Here is an 11,471-nt window from a genome sequence, read left to right on the forward strand (position 1 = left end):
TGTGTACAGACCAGTGATTATTTTTTCCATATAAATTGTATTGTGTTTTTTAATGTGCCCAATCCCTAAATGTCACTCAAGGATTAAAGTCTACTGCGGGTTGATCAATTTTAAACACTACTATCGCAAAATGAAATGTACACAGGCTTTTGTGGGAAAGCCAGAAAGAAGTTTGCCAGAAAGAAGTTGCTACTGCACATATTTAAATGTCACTTACGACCTTGTTACACTGCCATCAGTGTACTTACTACCTTTCTCCGGTGACATCTTGGTAAAGTTTTCCACTTACTACCTAATATTAATTACCCATATTGTAGTTTGTATCATTGCAATTGTCACCATTGTTTGTTATAACCTGGAGGGGTCAATTTATAAAGTTTTGGTGCAAAAATATCAAATTTGCCTGTTTTGTCACTTGCGACCTTTTACCTCTCAGGGGACGAAATACGCGGCCGCATTTATTATGTAATTTTGGAATGTTGGTCCGTGTCTTTAGTGTGACTTTTTTTTTTTAAAAAAAAAGAACATTTTAACTTAAAAGATTGAAATATATTTGTGCCTGTGCAATAGGCTAGTATTTCGTGCTTCTCGAAAACTCCATGTATTTATGTTTAGCCTTTGGTCTTTTCTGGCTTCCGTATATTTTCATTGACCTCTTTACGATTCGCCATAAGATGTCGCTGTGAGACCATTTCAACCAATCATTTGTCAAAGTGAGCACGAGGCTTTTGCGTCTCTTCCCTTACAAGCCGCCATTTTGTTCTCGATGGATCAAGCAGGAGGTGCAGGAAACGCTTACGCTGATGCCCTTGCACGTGCACGACAGGTATAATTTTATTAACCAATCACAATTTAAGTTGCGGAAACATATATGTGCCTTCTTAGTCGATTTATTGTTGCTCGAAAGGCCTTTGTAAAGAATTGCTGCTTAAAAACCACGCGGTCGGTGCACAGTCCGAACAAAATTTAATTTGTGGCTATTTTTCATGCAGAACAAAAACCAACCTTGTCTTGTCTGAGTAAAATTTGCTAGAAGAAAGTGTATGTCATTCTTTATGTTTTGCAAGGGGAGTAGCTTTTAAAATAAGTTATTTGGCGAAGAAAATCGATTCTTCAGCTTGAGAGTAAGACTGTTCTCGTTCATGTCGGCTATCTTAATCTACCTAGACATGTTGATGTTCTGGCCATGCTGGCTGGTCTCCGTGCACGTGTCCGTGTGATATAGAACTCGATTATCAGGACTTCCCAATTAGCCAGGTTTTATTGTTGAAATGTTCGATTCCGGAATGTTTTGCTTGGTATTCACAATTATATCTTGGTGCATGTAGCATTACAAATCAAGCCTTTGTTCAGTTGTTGTCGGCCCCCCCCCCCAGCAGTTGTACACTTGACTTACAGGAAGTAGGTTCACCCATTCAACCTGGGGTTTTCTCCATGTTCTCCAGTTTTCTCCCACTGCCAAAGACTCTTACACTCAAGTGAGTTATTGAAATAAAAAAGTAGGCCTACCATTTTAGTCCCAAAATGAATCCCACTGTTCTCTCTTTCCAGTATTTTTCCTTGTCAATAATAGGCTAGTGTGGCCCGGACACATCAAAATTGACATTATTTTATATCAAAGTTCAACTAGAGGTGTGTATATGGTATGAGGGGCATATTCCTCAAGCAATGGCCCGAGAGAATGCATGACCACTCTGGCCAAAGACCACTTGGACCAATTGATAGACCACTCGGACCAATTGATAGACCACTCGGACCATTTGATAGACCACTCGGACCAAACAAAAAGACTACTCAGACCATACAAAAAGACCACTCGGACCATACAAAAAGACCACTCGGACCAATAATAAAGTTTTGTTTTAATAAATTTTGTTTTAATATGACTACTAATAAATTGTTTTTTAAATAAAATGAAAATTATAAGTGTTATGTACTTACCCGTGGTATTTGATCATAATGAATCACATCAAAGAAGATTAATAAACACAACAACGATAAATGAGTAGTGGTTAAGACATTAGTATGTATTGATAAGGTACTCACCCATGTTACAAAGTAATAAAGTAGATGACGCACATGAAAGAAAATTGATTCATTTTTAATTGGTGTGATTGGAGTAAGGTCCAAGTGCTTCAATTGTATCATTTAAAATTAAACGATTTTAAAACCATTGTTGTTGGTGTAATAAATATGAATATGCTACTTACCTGTACCATATGTCACGGGCATATTAAAAATAAAAAATTATTTTATAAATTGTTGATGTAATAAATATGAATATTTGCTCTTATGTAAGGAAGGACATTTTTAAATTATGTATAGATACACCTATAAATTATTCGCTTTGTATTGTTATTTTTTAATAAATAATATTTAATTTAAAATCTGTATTTGATTTCTTAAGTGAATAATTGGATCGAGAAGCGATCCTTTGGGTTGGCTCAAGAGGCAACATAAATATTGGTCCGAGTGGTCTTCCAACATAAATTGATTGGTCCGAGAGGCAAGTATTGGTCCGAGTGGTCTTCCAACATAAATTGATTGGTCCGAGAGGCAAATATTGGTCCGAGTGGTCTTCCAACATAAATTGATAGGTCCGAGAGGCAACATAAATATTGTTCCGGGTGGTCTTTTAGGTTGGTCCGAGTGGTCTCCGTTTTGGTCCGAGTGGTCTTTGGCGCGGGTACCGCCCGAGAATCCCTATTTGGCCAATGCTGGATTGGCTTCTGATAGAATACTGGTAGCCTACATTAGTCATATTTCTACTTGCTTTTACTAAGTTTTTTAATCATTTATCGAGATTACAGGCCCTGCAACCTACTTATTTGATAATCCAGATCCAGATGAGCATCAAGAGTTTCTAAATGAGTTGTTTAATGCACTTGAAATGGTCATAATTATAACTTAATGAATGCAACATGTCCAATTATGATAAATCAAACTTTTCCAATTATAACTGGGGTAAACTGAGATAAATCTTGTTATATTGTTGAACAATCAAATACATTTGGAGGTATTTTGTATAGCGGGTTGGACCCACAGCCAGTGGCACCAACTCTGTTGAGATGAGGAATTGGTGTAACTTAAAAAATTTAAATTCCTTTTTATTTTAGATAGCAGCTAAAATAAATCAACCTGGTGCTGGTGACGCTCAGCCACAAGGAATAAAGCGACCCTTTGAGGATGGTCCAGGGTTTGGTAATTATTTACTTATTGAAATTCTCAGCCACTGACCTTGTTGGTTATTTAAAAATTAACAAAAAAAAAAAAAAAAAAAAAATATGCAGCAAGCTTGTATCTTCATTTAGACACTGTCATATGTGTTGATATACAAAATTTATGTGAAGCTTTTAATTTATTTTTGTAGAAAAAGGTAAGGTAAATTTTTCTTCTAGATGTGAAGTTAAGTGTGTTCTATTCATACATACATAGTGACTCCATTTCATTATTGTGCGTGCAGTGTTTTTTTTTTTTTTTTGGCTTGTCTTACCTCCCTTAGAAATATGGATTGAGTCAGTGGTTTTCCTATTTTCTGTAGAACACGCATTGTGTTTATACTTCCCACTTTGACGCTTTTATCTCATGCAGCCCTGTAAACCTGGTTGGCTAAGGAGATCAGCCCAAAACTCTTCCTTTTCTTTCTGTTTGCAGGTGAGCCAGATACAAAGAAATCGACCGCTGCACTAAACGATCGTGAGTGAATTTCTAAATTGTTCCCTACAAGCATAGTGCACACGTAATCATTGGCAAACACTTCTTCATATTTGAAACCAAATTCTATCTACCACTGCCTCATTACCATTCTGTGACAATTGTCTACTATACCCTATACATATTGTTTTCTAGTCCACCTTGCCCTGCAGTATTAATCATGTTTGTTTCCTCTATAATGTTTTTTTTCTACTAGAAGTGTTGTATTTGATTGTGCACTTTGTCTTTTAATGGACCCAACTGACACTATATTTAATGCTTATTTTTTTCAGCAATTGGAGCTCAATTAAGAGCTATTCAAGACCAACAGAGGTAAATATTATAGACACCACTGTTAATAAATCTAAAAAATACAGTGAAATTTTCCTTAAAAATTCATTACTTTCCAAAATTTGTTTTTCCATTATTTGTATGTTTTTGTGAAAATAGCCCATAGATGTAGTAATGTAAAAGCTTGCTAGGGTCGCCACTGTTACTATTTTTATCAATGAAAAAAAAATGATCGTAAAATGTCTTTGTTCTGCGACTTCGGGAAGTTGTATGAACACCAATATCAACGACTTTGTGCTTCTTGTGTTCAGACGAAAACAGAGTTTATGTCGAGCGTGGTTTGGGCATTTAGAAAAACATTTACGACTTATTTCTTAATTTTGAAAAAATAAAATTATCAGGAAAAGGCAAAAACGGCACTATTCACTGAAAGTAAACATATTTTCTCATAGAAAGACCCCTATATCTAAGGAAATAATTTATATAGCCCAAATTCAAAAATTGCAACAAATAGTTAATGGTTGGATGTATGTTTCCTGAAAATTTGATGCCTATATCTTCAATGGTTGCTGAGAAATTGTCTTCGGTCACTTTTTTTGCAAATTTAAAAAAAAAGTGTATACTGACATCGATCAATTTTGGGTCATAAAGTGCAATAACATTCTTATTTCCTAATCGATTTTGAAATTTTTTTTGTTTCTTAAATGGGAGAGGGGTTGGAAAAATAGTAAATATTCAATTTTAGTCAGATTTAAAAAAAAGCTTTTGCTTTGCTAATATATGGATCTTTACCACATGAGCAATTTGTAAGAAATATGTATTACATTAAGACTTATATTTTTAGGGGAAGTTCAGCTGCACAGGCTGCGCAGGAGGCAGCAGCTAGAATAAATCAGCAACTAGGAGTGGGACCAGCAACTGCTCCCCCTGTAATTGGAAACCCGTCTCCTCACGCACAACTTGGCGCAGTCATGGAAGAAACTTACATGGTACCCGACAAGATGGTTGGGTTAGGTAAGTACGATAGTTTCGGACATTTTGTGTCCTGCACCTTTCAAGGAAGTTCCGGACTGTTAAAATGGGTTCGTCTGTGGGTTCATCTGTTTGTCAAACTAACACATCAACTCAGCTTCAGTTAAAGGTATAATGTTTAAACTGGTATGGTGTTCATTAAGTGAATGTCTTTAAAGAGTTTGATAAGTATCCTTAATTTGATTTGTTGATATTTTGGAACACAGCTTTCATTCTTATTTGTGAATAGTTTCATTACATCAATATCATAGCTAAGCTTCTACAATGAGTGATTTCTGTTCCAATAATGCAGAGTATAAAGTTGTTAGTCCTGTTGATATACCAGTCTGATTAAAACACAGATCATATTTCGTTTCGTTTTTTATAGTTCAAAATTTCTATACTTGTCTCCACAACACTAGGACCCGGAAGAGTTATTTAACAGGCGTTCTAGCTGATGTGAGGAATTAGCCAATGAAACCATCTGTTACAGCGAGTTCTTGGCATGCTCTGCACGAAACTGTGGGTAAACCACTAGAAATGTAAATGCTGATTGATTATTCAATGTCTGAAGTCATAGGTGAAAAGCCGATTGTATGACCCCCCTGACGCCACCTCCCAATACAGCTAGTCAGATCTTCATGTAGTAGAGGCCATCGAAAGTATAAAAAAAAAACAGAAACGAAATATAGGTCTTGTTTATGTACAGATCATACACCAATACGTTCAAGCTATGTCAATTCAAGGCTTGCAAGCATAATATTTTTACAGAAAGACAATGAAACTTATTGATGTCTTAGAATATTAAGAGGCCGTTCATCTTGATACCATAATAATAGACATTTAAAAACGATAGGTACTGTTTGAGTTTGATTTAAAAAAAACGGTTTAAAATTGTATTTTTGAAAATTCAGCAAAGTCTGAGTATAATTTGGACATAAATCTTGATGTCTTGTATTGTCTTGCCATATTGACAAAACGTTGCAAAGATGTGTTTGCTCATACTTTATAGATGTGCAAGTAATTATTGAGTGTCATCTATATATTTTGGGATTGGGGGGGAAAGGGGCATCATCCTCTCTGTTGGTATTGATATGCCTCTTCAATTAACAGTTATTGGTAAAGGTGGTGAACAAATCACACGATTACAGATGGAAACTGGTTGTAAAGTTCAGATAGCACCTGGTATGTTCAAACTTACATAGTTTTTATACATTTATTTACAGGTTTGCAATGTGCCCTTCTTCTGTGCATGACTGAGAAACAAATCTTGAAAGATTGAACTTTGAAGTGATAACAAAAGAATGATTCTTATGAACTATAGATATACAATGTTCTTTGACAAAAGTGTATTAAAATTATTCAGTGTTTACTTGATTATTTATAGATAGTGGTGGTTTACCTGATCGAGCTTGTAGACTTACTGGTACACCTCAAGCCATTGCGTAAGTAGAAAGTTGCTCAATGAATCATGATTCTTGATTTTCCAAGCTGTGGTCTTGAGTATATTGTTATATTCAAATGACCCTGGGTATTTTTTTTTTTTGTGTAATGTTTTCTTGATATCGGTAGCTTAATTTATTAAATACAATACAAACTTGTGAAAGAAATTGCCAGTTACCCAAATTATTTTATTTCTAGGGGTTAAAGTAGCTGTAATTTAGCATGCTTTGTATATTTCAGGCAATGTAAACAAGTTATAAATGGTATAATAGATAGAGCACAGAATAATAACATGGATCCTATGAATATTGGTGAAGGACAGACAGTAATTGAAATGTTTATTCCGGGAAATAAAGTTGGTTTAATTATAGGAAAAGGTGGAGAAACTATCCGAAATTTACAGGTAATTTGTTAAGTATACTTTGGAAATTTTGTTTTTCACTCTAGAAAAGAATTAAGATGTAGTAAAAGTTCCAGGTGTTTGTATGATTAAGCAACGATATATGCAGGGTGCCATAGTTTAATATTGATTTTATGAAGATATTGGCACAGAATCCACATTCAAAGATTGATATCTGCGAGTGTTTCTTTATGTGCAAGATAAAAGTTCAAGGAATTCGCTAACACCATTTACTATAAATGGAGTTTGATAGTAGACCTTGTTACAAAAGACGGATCAAAAAGAAAAAGTATGTGATGTTCATCCTAAGTAAAGTAAATTTAATTTTAAGCTTTTGTAGAGTTTGTTGGTCTGATTAAATTTGTTACTATAGCCGTTAAGATTACTGCCGTAAACTGCACAAGCTTAGGACTCTCATAACTTGTGTCGTGTACACCTAATTTCGAATGATAACATGGCAAACAGCATTTTGAACAGGATTATTTCCTCAAACCTACTTTATCTTAAGAAAATATTATTGTATATTTGCAGGAACAAAATGGTGTTAAAATGGTTATGATCCAAGACAGTAATGCACCTACATCACAGGAAAAACCTCTAAGAATAAGCGGACCAATGGACAAATGTCAGGTTAGTCTTGTAAAAAAAAAATTTATACGGCCCCACCCACATTTTCATGTGGACGTATTATGCCGTTGCCCTTGTCTGAACGTCCTCAGTTTGTTTGTGGGAACTCTACAGGTCTCAATTTTTATCCGATTTTGATGAAACTTGAAATATAGGTCTATCTTCCAAAGATCTCGGTTCCTTTTGATAATGGCATGTATCACACTACAACTTCATGGAATATGGTCAGCATTTTTAGCTTGTGGACACTCTAGAGATCAGTTTTCATCTGATCATAACTTCCTGAGTTATGGTCCCTGATTTTATGAAAAGGTCACAATTATTATACGATTTAAAAAAATGTTTGAAAACACCACCGTGAAATTTCGTGAAAATCGGACTAAAATTCCTGAAGAAAATGGCGGCTCTTTGTACGCAAATAGTACGCCATCCAATTTTGATAAAACATGTTTATAACTCAAAGATTTTGGTTCCTTTCGATATTCACGCATAATGGATCGTAACCTCCTGAATTATGGCCCTTGATTGATTACACCCTGATGATGGTTATGTTCGAATTTTCTGAAAATCGGTCCAAAACTGCTTGACAAAATGGCCTCCCCCTCATATGCAAATGGTGTAAATTTATGTTTCCATCACAAAGATCTTGGTTCGCGCATATCCGAATGTAACTTCCAGGATCATGGCCCTTGATGGTTCGTAAAATCACATTTTTAGAGCTCGTGGAACAGGCTAGAAGTCACAATTGGTATTCAATTTTAAAAAGAGTTTAAATATATCATTGTTACACATGAATGAAGGTTGAGTTCGAATTTCAGAAAATCGAAACAGAACTGCCTGTCAGAATGTAATACGAAAGTTATGGACCCTCTAGAGATCCGATTTTGATGAAACTTAAAATATATATTGATATCCCACAGATTGTATATTAGATGTGATCAAGGGGATACTCTGTGATAAGAACAGTAGTTCGGTGACCACTTTATGATTTTTGGAATTGAACAAAACATTTTCTATATCATTGATAGGGTTTGCTCTGTGACATTGACATGTAGTAACATAATAAATTTCATCTCTCTAAATGTATCGGTACTATGATTTACACAAATAATGACATCTTTGATGTGGGTCAAATTTGAAAATACTGTCATTTTATACTACTGAAAAACTAAGTTCCCATGTATACATTGGCTTGCAAGTAAAAGAACCCTTGACGGTTGGAATTCGCTATAGAGTGGTCCTAGGCAAAATTTCCCTCATAGCACACTGCATTGCAAATGCCCGTCGCCATTAGCTGAGTAGGACGTTAAACCCCATTTCATTTTATATTGTCTATTAAATGTTTTATTTATAGTTTGAAGAGGATAACTTAGTAGTTCCATATTCCCTCTTGTCTCTATTAAAACACAATCGCACTACTTATCTCCTGTAATATCTTCATTTCAGAAAGCGAAAGAAACTATTATACAGTTATTGGCAGATAAAGACATGGATGGAGTAAGTTATTTTTGATTAATATTTGATTAAAGTTTATAAATGGATACTCTAGTAATGTAACAGTGTAACAACCTGTGTAAGCAAAAAAATGGGTCAGACTGCAATTAGCAAGCAAGACATATCAACATAAAGTTTGTTCGTCACTAATGAATATATTTATTTTGATCACATATAAAAGAGCCGTTGGCTTAAAATCTAAATAATTGATTGATTTTTATATCTTGTAGCCTGGTGGTTTTGGTGATTTTGGATCTGGCGGCGGCGGAGGAGGTGGTGGTGGTGGAATGGGTAGAGGTGTTGAGGTAAGTTGATAATAAAACAACGCATAGTAAAACTAATCCAGACTGTTAACTTTATACACATGGAGCTACTGATTTAAGTTAGTTCTGTTGCTAGGCTGGCAAAAACCCTATTGAAAGCATGTACAACTTCAAACCAGACCCACCAAATTCAGTGAACATTTCTTTTATTCTTGACATTCAAGCTGCCAAATAGTTCCCTCCATAAAGATACTACAGTAAATCTATTTTATGTTTGTTACAGATGCCAGTACCCAGAGAAGCTGTAGGTTTAGTTATTGGTAAAGGTGGGGAAATGATTAAGAAAATTCAACAAGACACAGGTGCTAAAGTTCAGTTTCGACCAGGTAAGTTTAATTTTAGTCTATTAAATAGGTGTTGGCACAGAATCCACATTCAAAGATTAATGTCTGCGAGTGTTTCTTTATGTGCCAGATTCAAGTTCAAGGAATTCGCTAACACCATTTACTATAAATGGAGTTTGATAGTAGACCTTGTTACAGATGATATAAACTGTAAATGTTAATTGTAAAATACACTATTAATCTTAATTTCAAGTAATATTGCGATTGTAGTAGCATTTGTATGATACAGAGAATTCCACTACAGATACCACTTGCTGATTGGACAAGGATTGGTGTGTGGTGTTTTGATAAGACTACATTTAGTATTGAAAGTATTTAGTTGTTTTGAGCTAGAAATTCTGATCCCATGCATTGAAAACATAACCGTAGAAAATGTCCAACAATAATTTTCACGACTGAAGTACTGTTGATATCCCTGTAATACTTATAGTATTGTTTATATTATAGATGATGGACAAACACCAGAAAGAATATGTTCTATATCTGGTCCTCCAGAAAAGGTTCAACCAGCAGTACAGTTTATAAATGAATTACTAGAGAATGCTCAGGTTAGTACTCGTTGTCTAGCACATGAAGATAAAACATAAAAGTACACCAGATTGCTCTATAGTCCAATCTGATATAGTTGAGGAATGTGGTGAATTTATCCAAAAATAAACTAATATAGTTTGTCAACATAATGAGTTTTTATATTGCACACATTCCATCAAAGTTAATGCTCCAGATCAATTTAGACCTCCACTAAAAATACACAGTTGATGTTGAGAAACGTGTTTGAGTTTTTAACTACCCATTCAATTAAGTAATGTAACGACAGCATAATTTAATTTTGAATACAAACTGAATATTTCCTCATGGTATTTTATTTCAGATGGGCCGAGGTGGTGGAGGAGTATTTGGTGGAGGTGGACGCGGTGGTGGAAGAGGTGGTGGTGGTGGACGTGGCGGAGGACGAGGAGGTTTTAATGGAGCAGGAAGAGGTCGAGGATTTGATAACTATGATAATTTTGATGAAACTACCTTCCCTGTACCTGCTGATAAGTGCGGTCTAGTCATTGGTAAAGGTAAGTGTAGAAGGCTTGTACTGCTGTGACAGAAAGTTCAAAATTGTCCTCTTAAATCCCAGTAATATAAAGTCTTCCCATAGGTTTTCAAAGAGCATTTGCTGTCAACCAAAATAGAACAAAATGTCACCAGTCTTCATTAGCCGAGTGCGGAGCAGAACAGTAGAACGTTAACCCCCATTTCATTTACAAAATGTCACTTTATGGTTATCAATATTTCGCGAATCCATTGATGCCTCATCATTTATTTATGAAGTTCACATACCGAATCTTCTGAAATTACAAGAGTTTATTTTATACTTAGTCACAACCGAAGACCTATAATCTAGGCAAGTTTTGTTGAGGAATTTGTTTGATTGATTAATCAAATTTATATTGTAGGAGGTGAAACAATCCGAGAAATAAACAAAATGTCTGGTGCTCATGTAGAATTAGATAGAAATCCACCTCCCAATCCTATGGAAAAAATCTTTATTATTCGAGGTAGTCCACAACAAATAGATCATGCAGTGCAAATGATTAGTGAAAAGGCTGGCATTCAGGTAATTAACTTAATATTGATAAAAACTTATGACTTTCAATAAATCATTTTCAAAGAACATTGTTAAAAAGATGCCAATATGTATTTAACAGTGATGTGAAATTAATCAAAGGGGTGAATATTCATCCAGGAAGAAAGTGGACATGGCCAAATTCTGAAAACATTTAGCAAGAATATGTACTCGCCTTAAAAAAAATGTTAGGTATATTTCTTGACTGTTATCCTTCAGAGCAGTGATCT

The 11,471-nt window shown here is 34.9% G+C and overlaps 1 protein-coding gene across 1 annotated transcript; it reads left to right on the forward strand.

Moving 5' to 3' along the window:
* Nucleotides 1–688: 688 nt before the first annotated feature.
* On the forward strand, nucleotides 689–6,853 carry LOC126811334 (far upstream element-binding protein 1). The gene is made up of 8 exons (XM_050536846.1): nucleotides 689–826; nucleotides 3,117–3,201; nucleotides 3,655–3,696; nucleotides 3,987–4,026; nucleotides 4,829–4,998; nucleotides 6,109–6,180; nucleotides 6,383–6,440; nucleotides 6,679–6,853. The coding sequence occupies exons 1-8, from the start codon at nucleotides 767–769 to the stop codon at nucleotides 6,851–6,853; spliced, it is 702 nt and encodes a 233-aa protein (XP_050392803.1). The 5' UTR covers nucleotides 689–766.
* The last annotated feature ends 4,618 nt before the right edge of the window (nucleotides 6,854–11,471 follow it).

This window comes from Patella vulgata, chromosome 1 (genome assembly GCF_932274485.2).
Source record: "Patella vulgata chromosome 1, xgPatVulg1.2, whole genome shotgun sequence".
In the NCBI taxonomy this organism is placed as follows: domain Eukaryota; kingdom Metazoa; phylum Mollusca; class Gastropoda; family Patellidae; genus Patella; species Patella vulgata.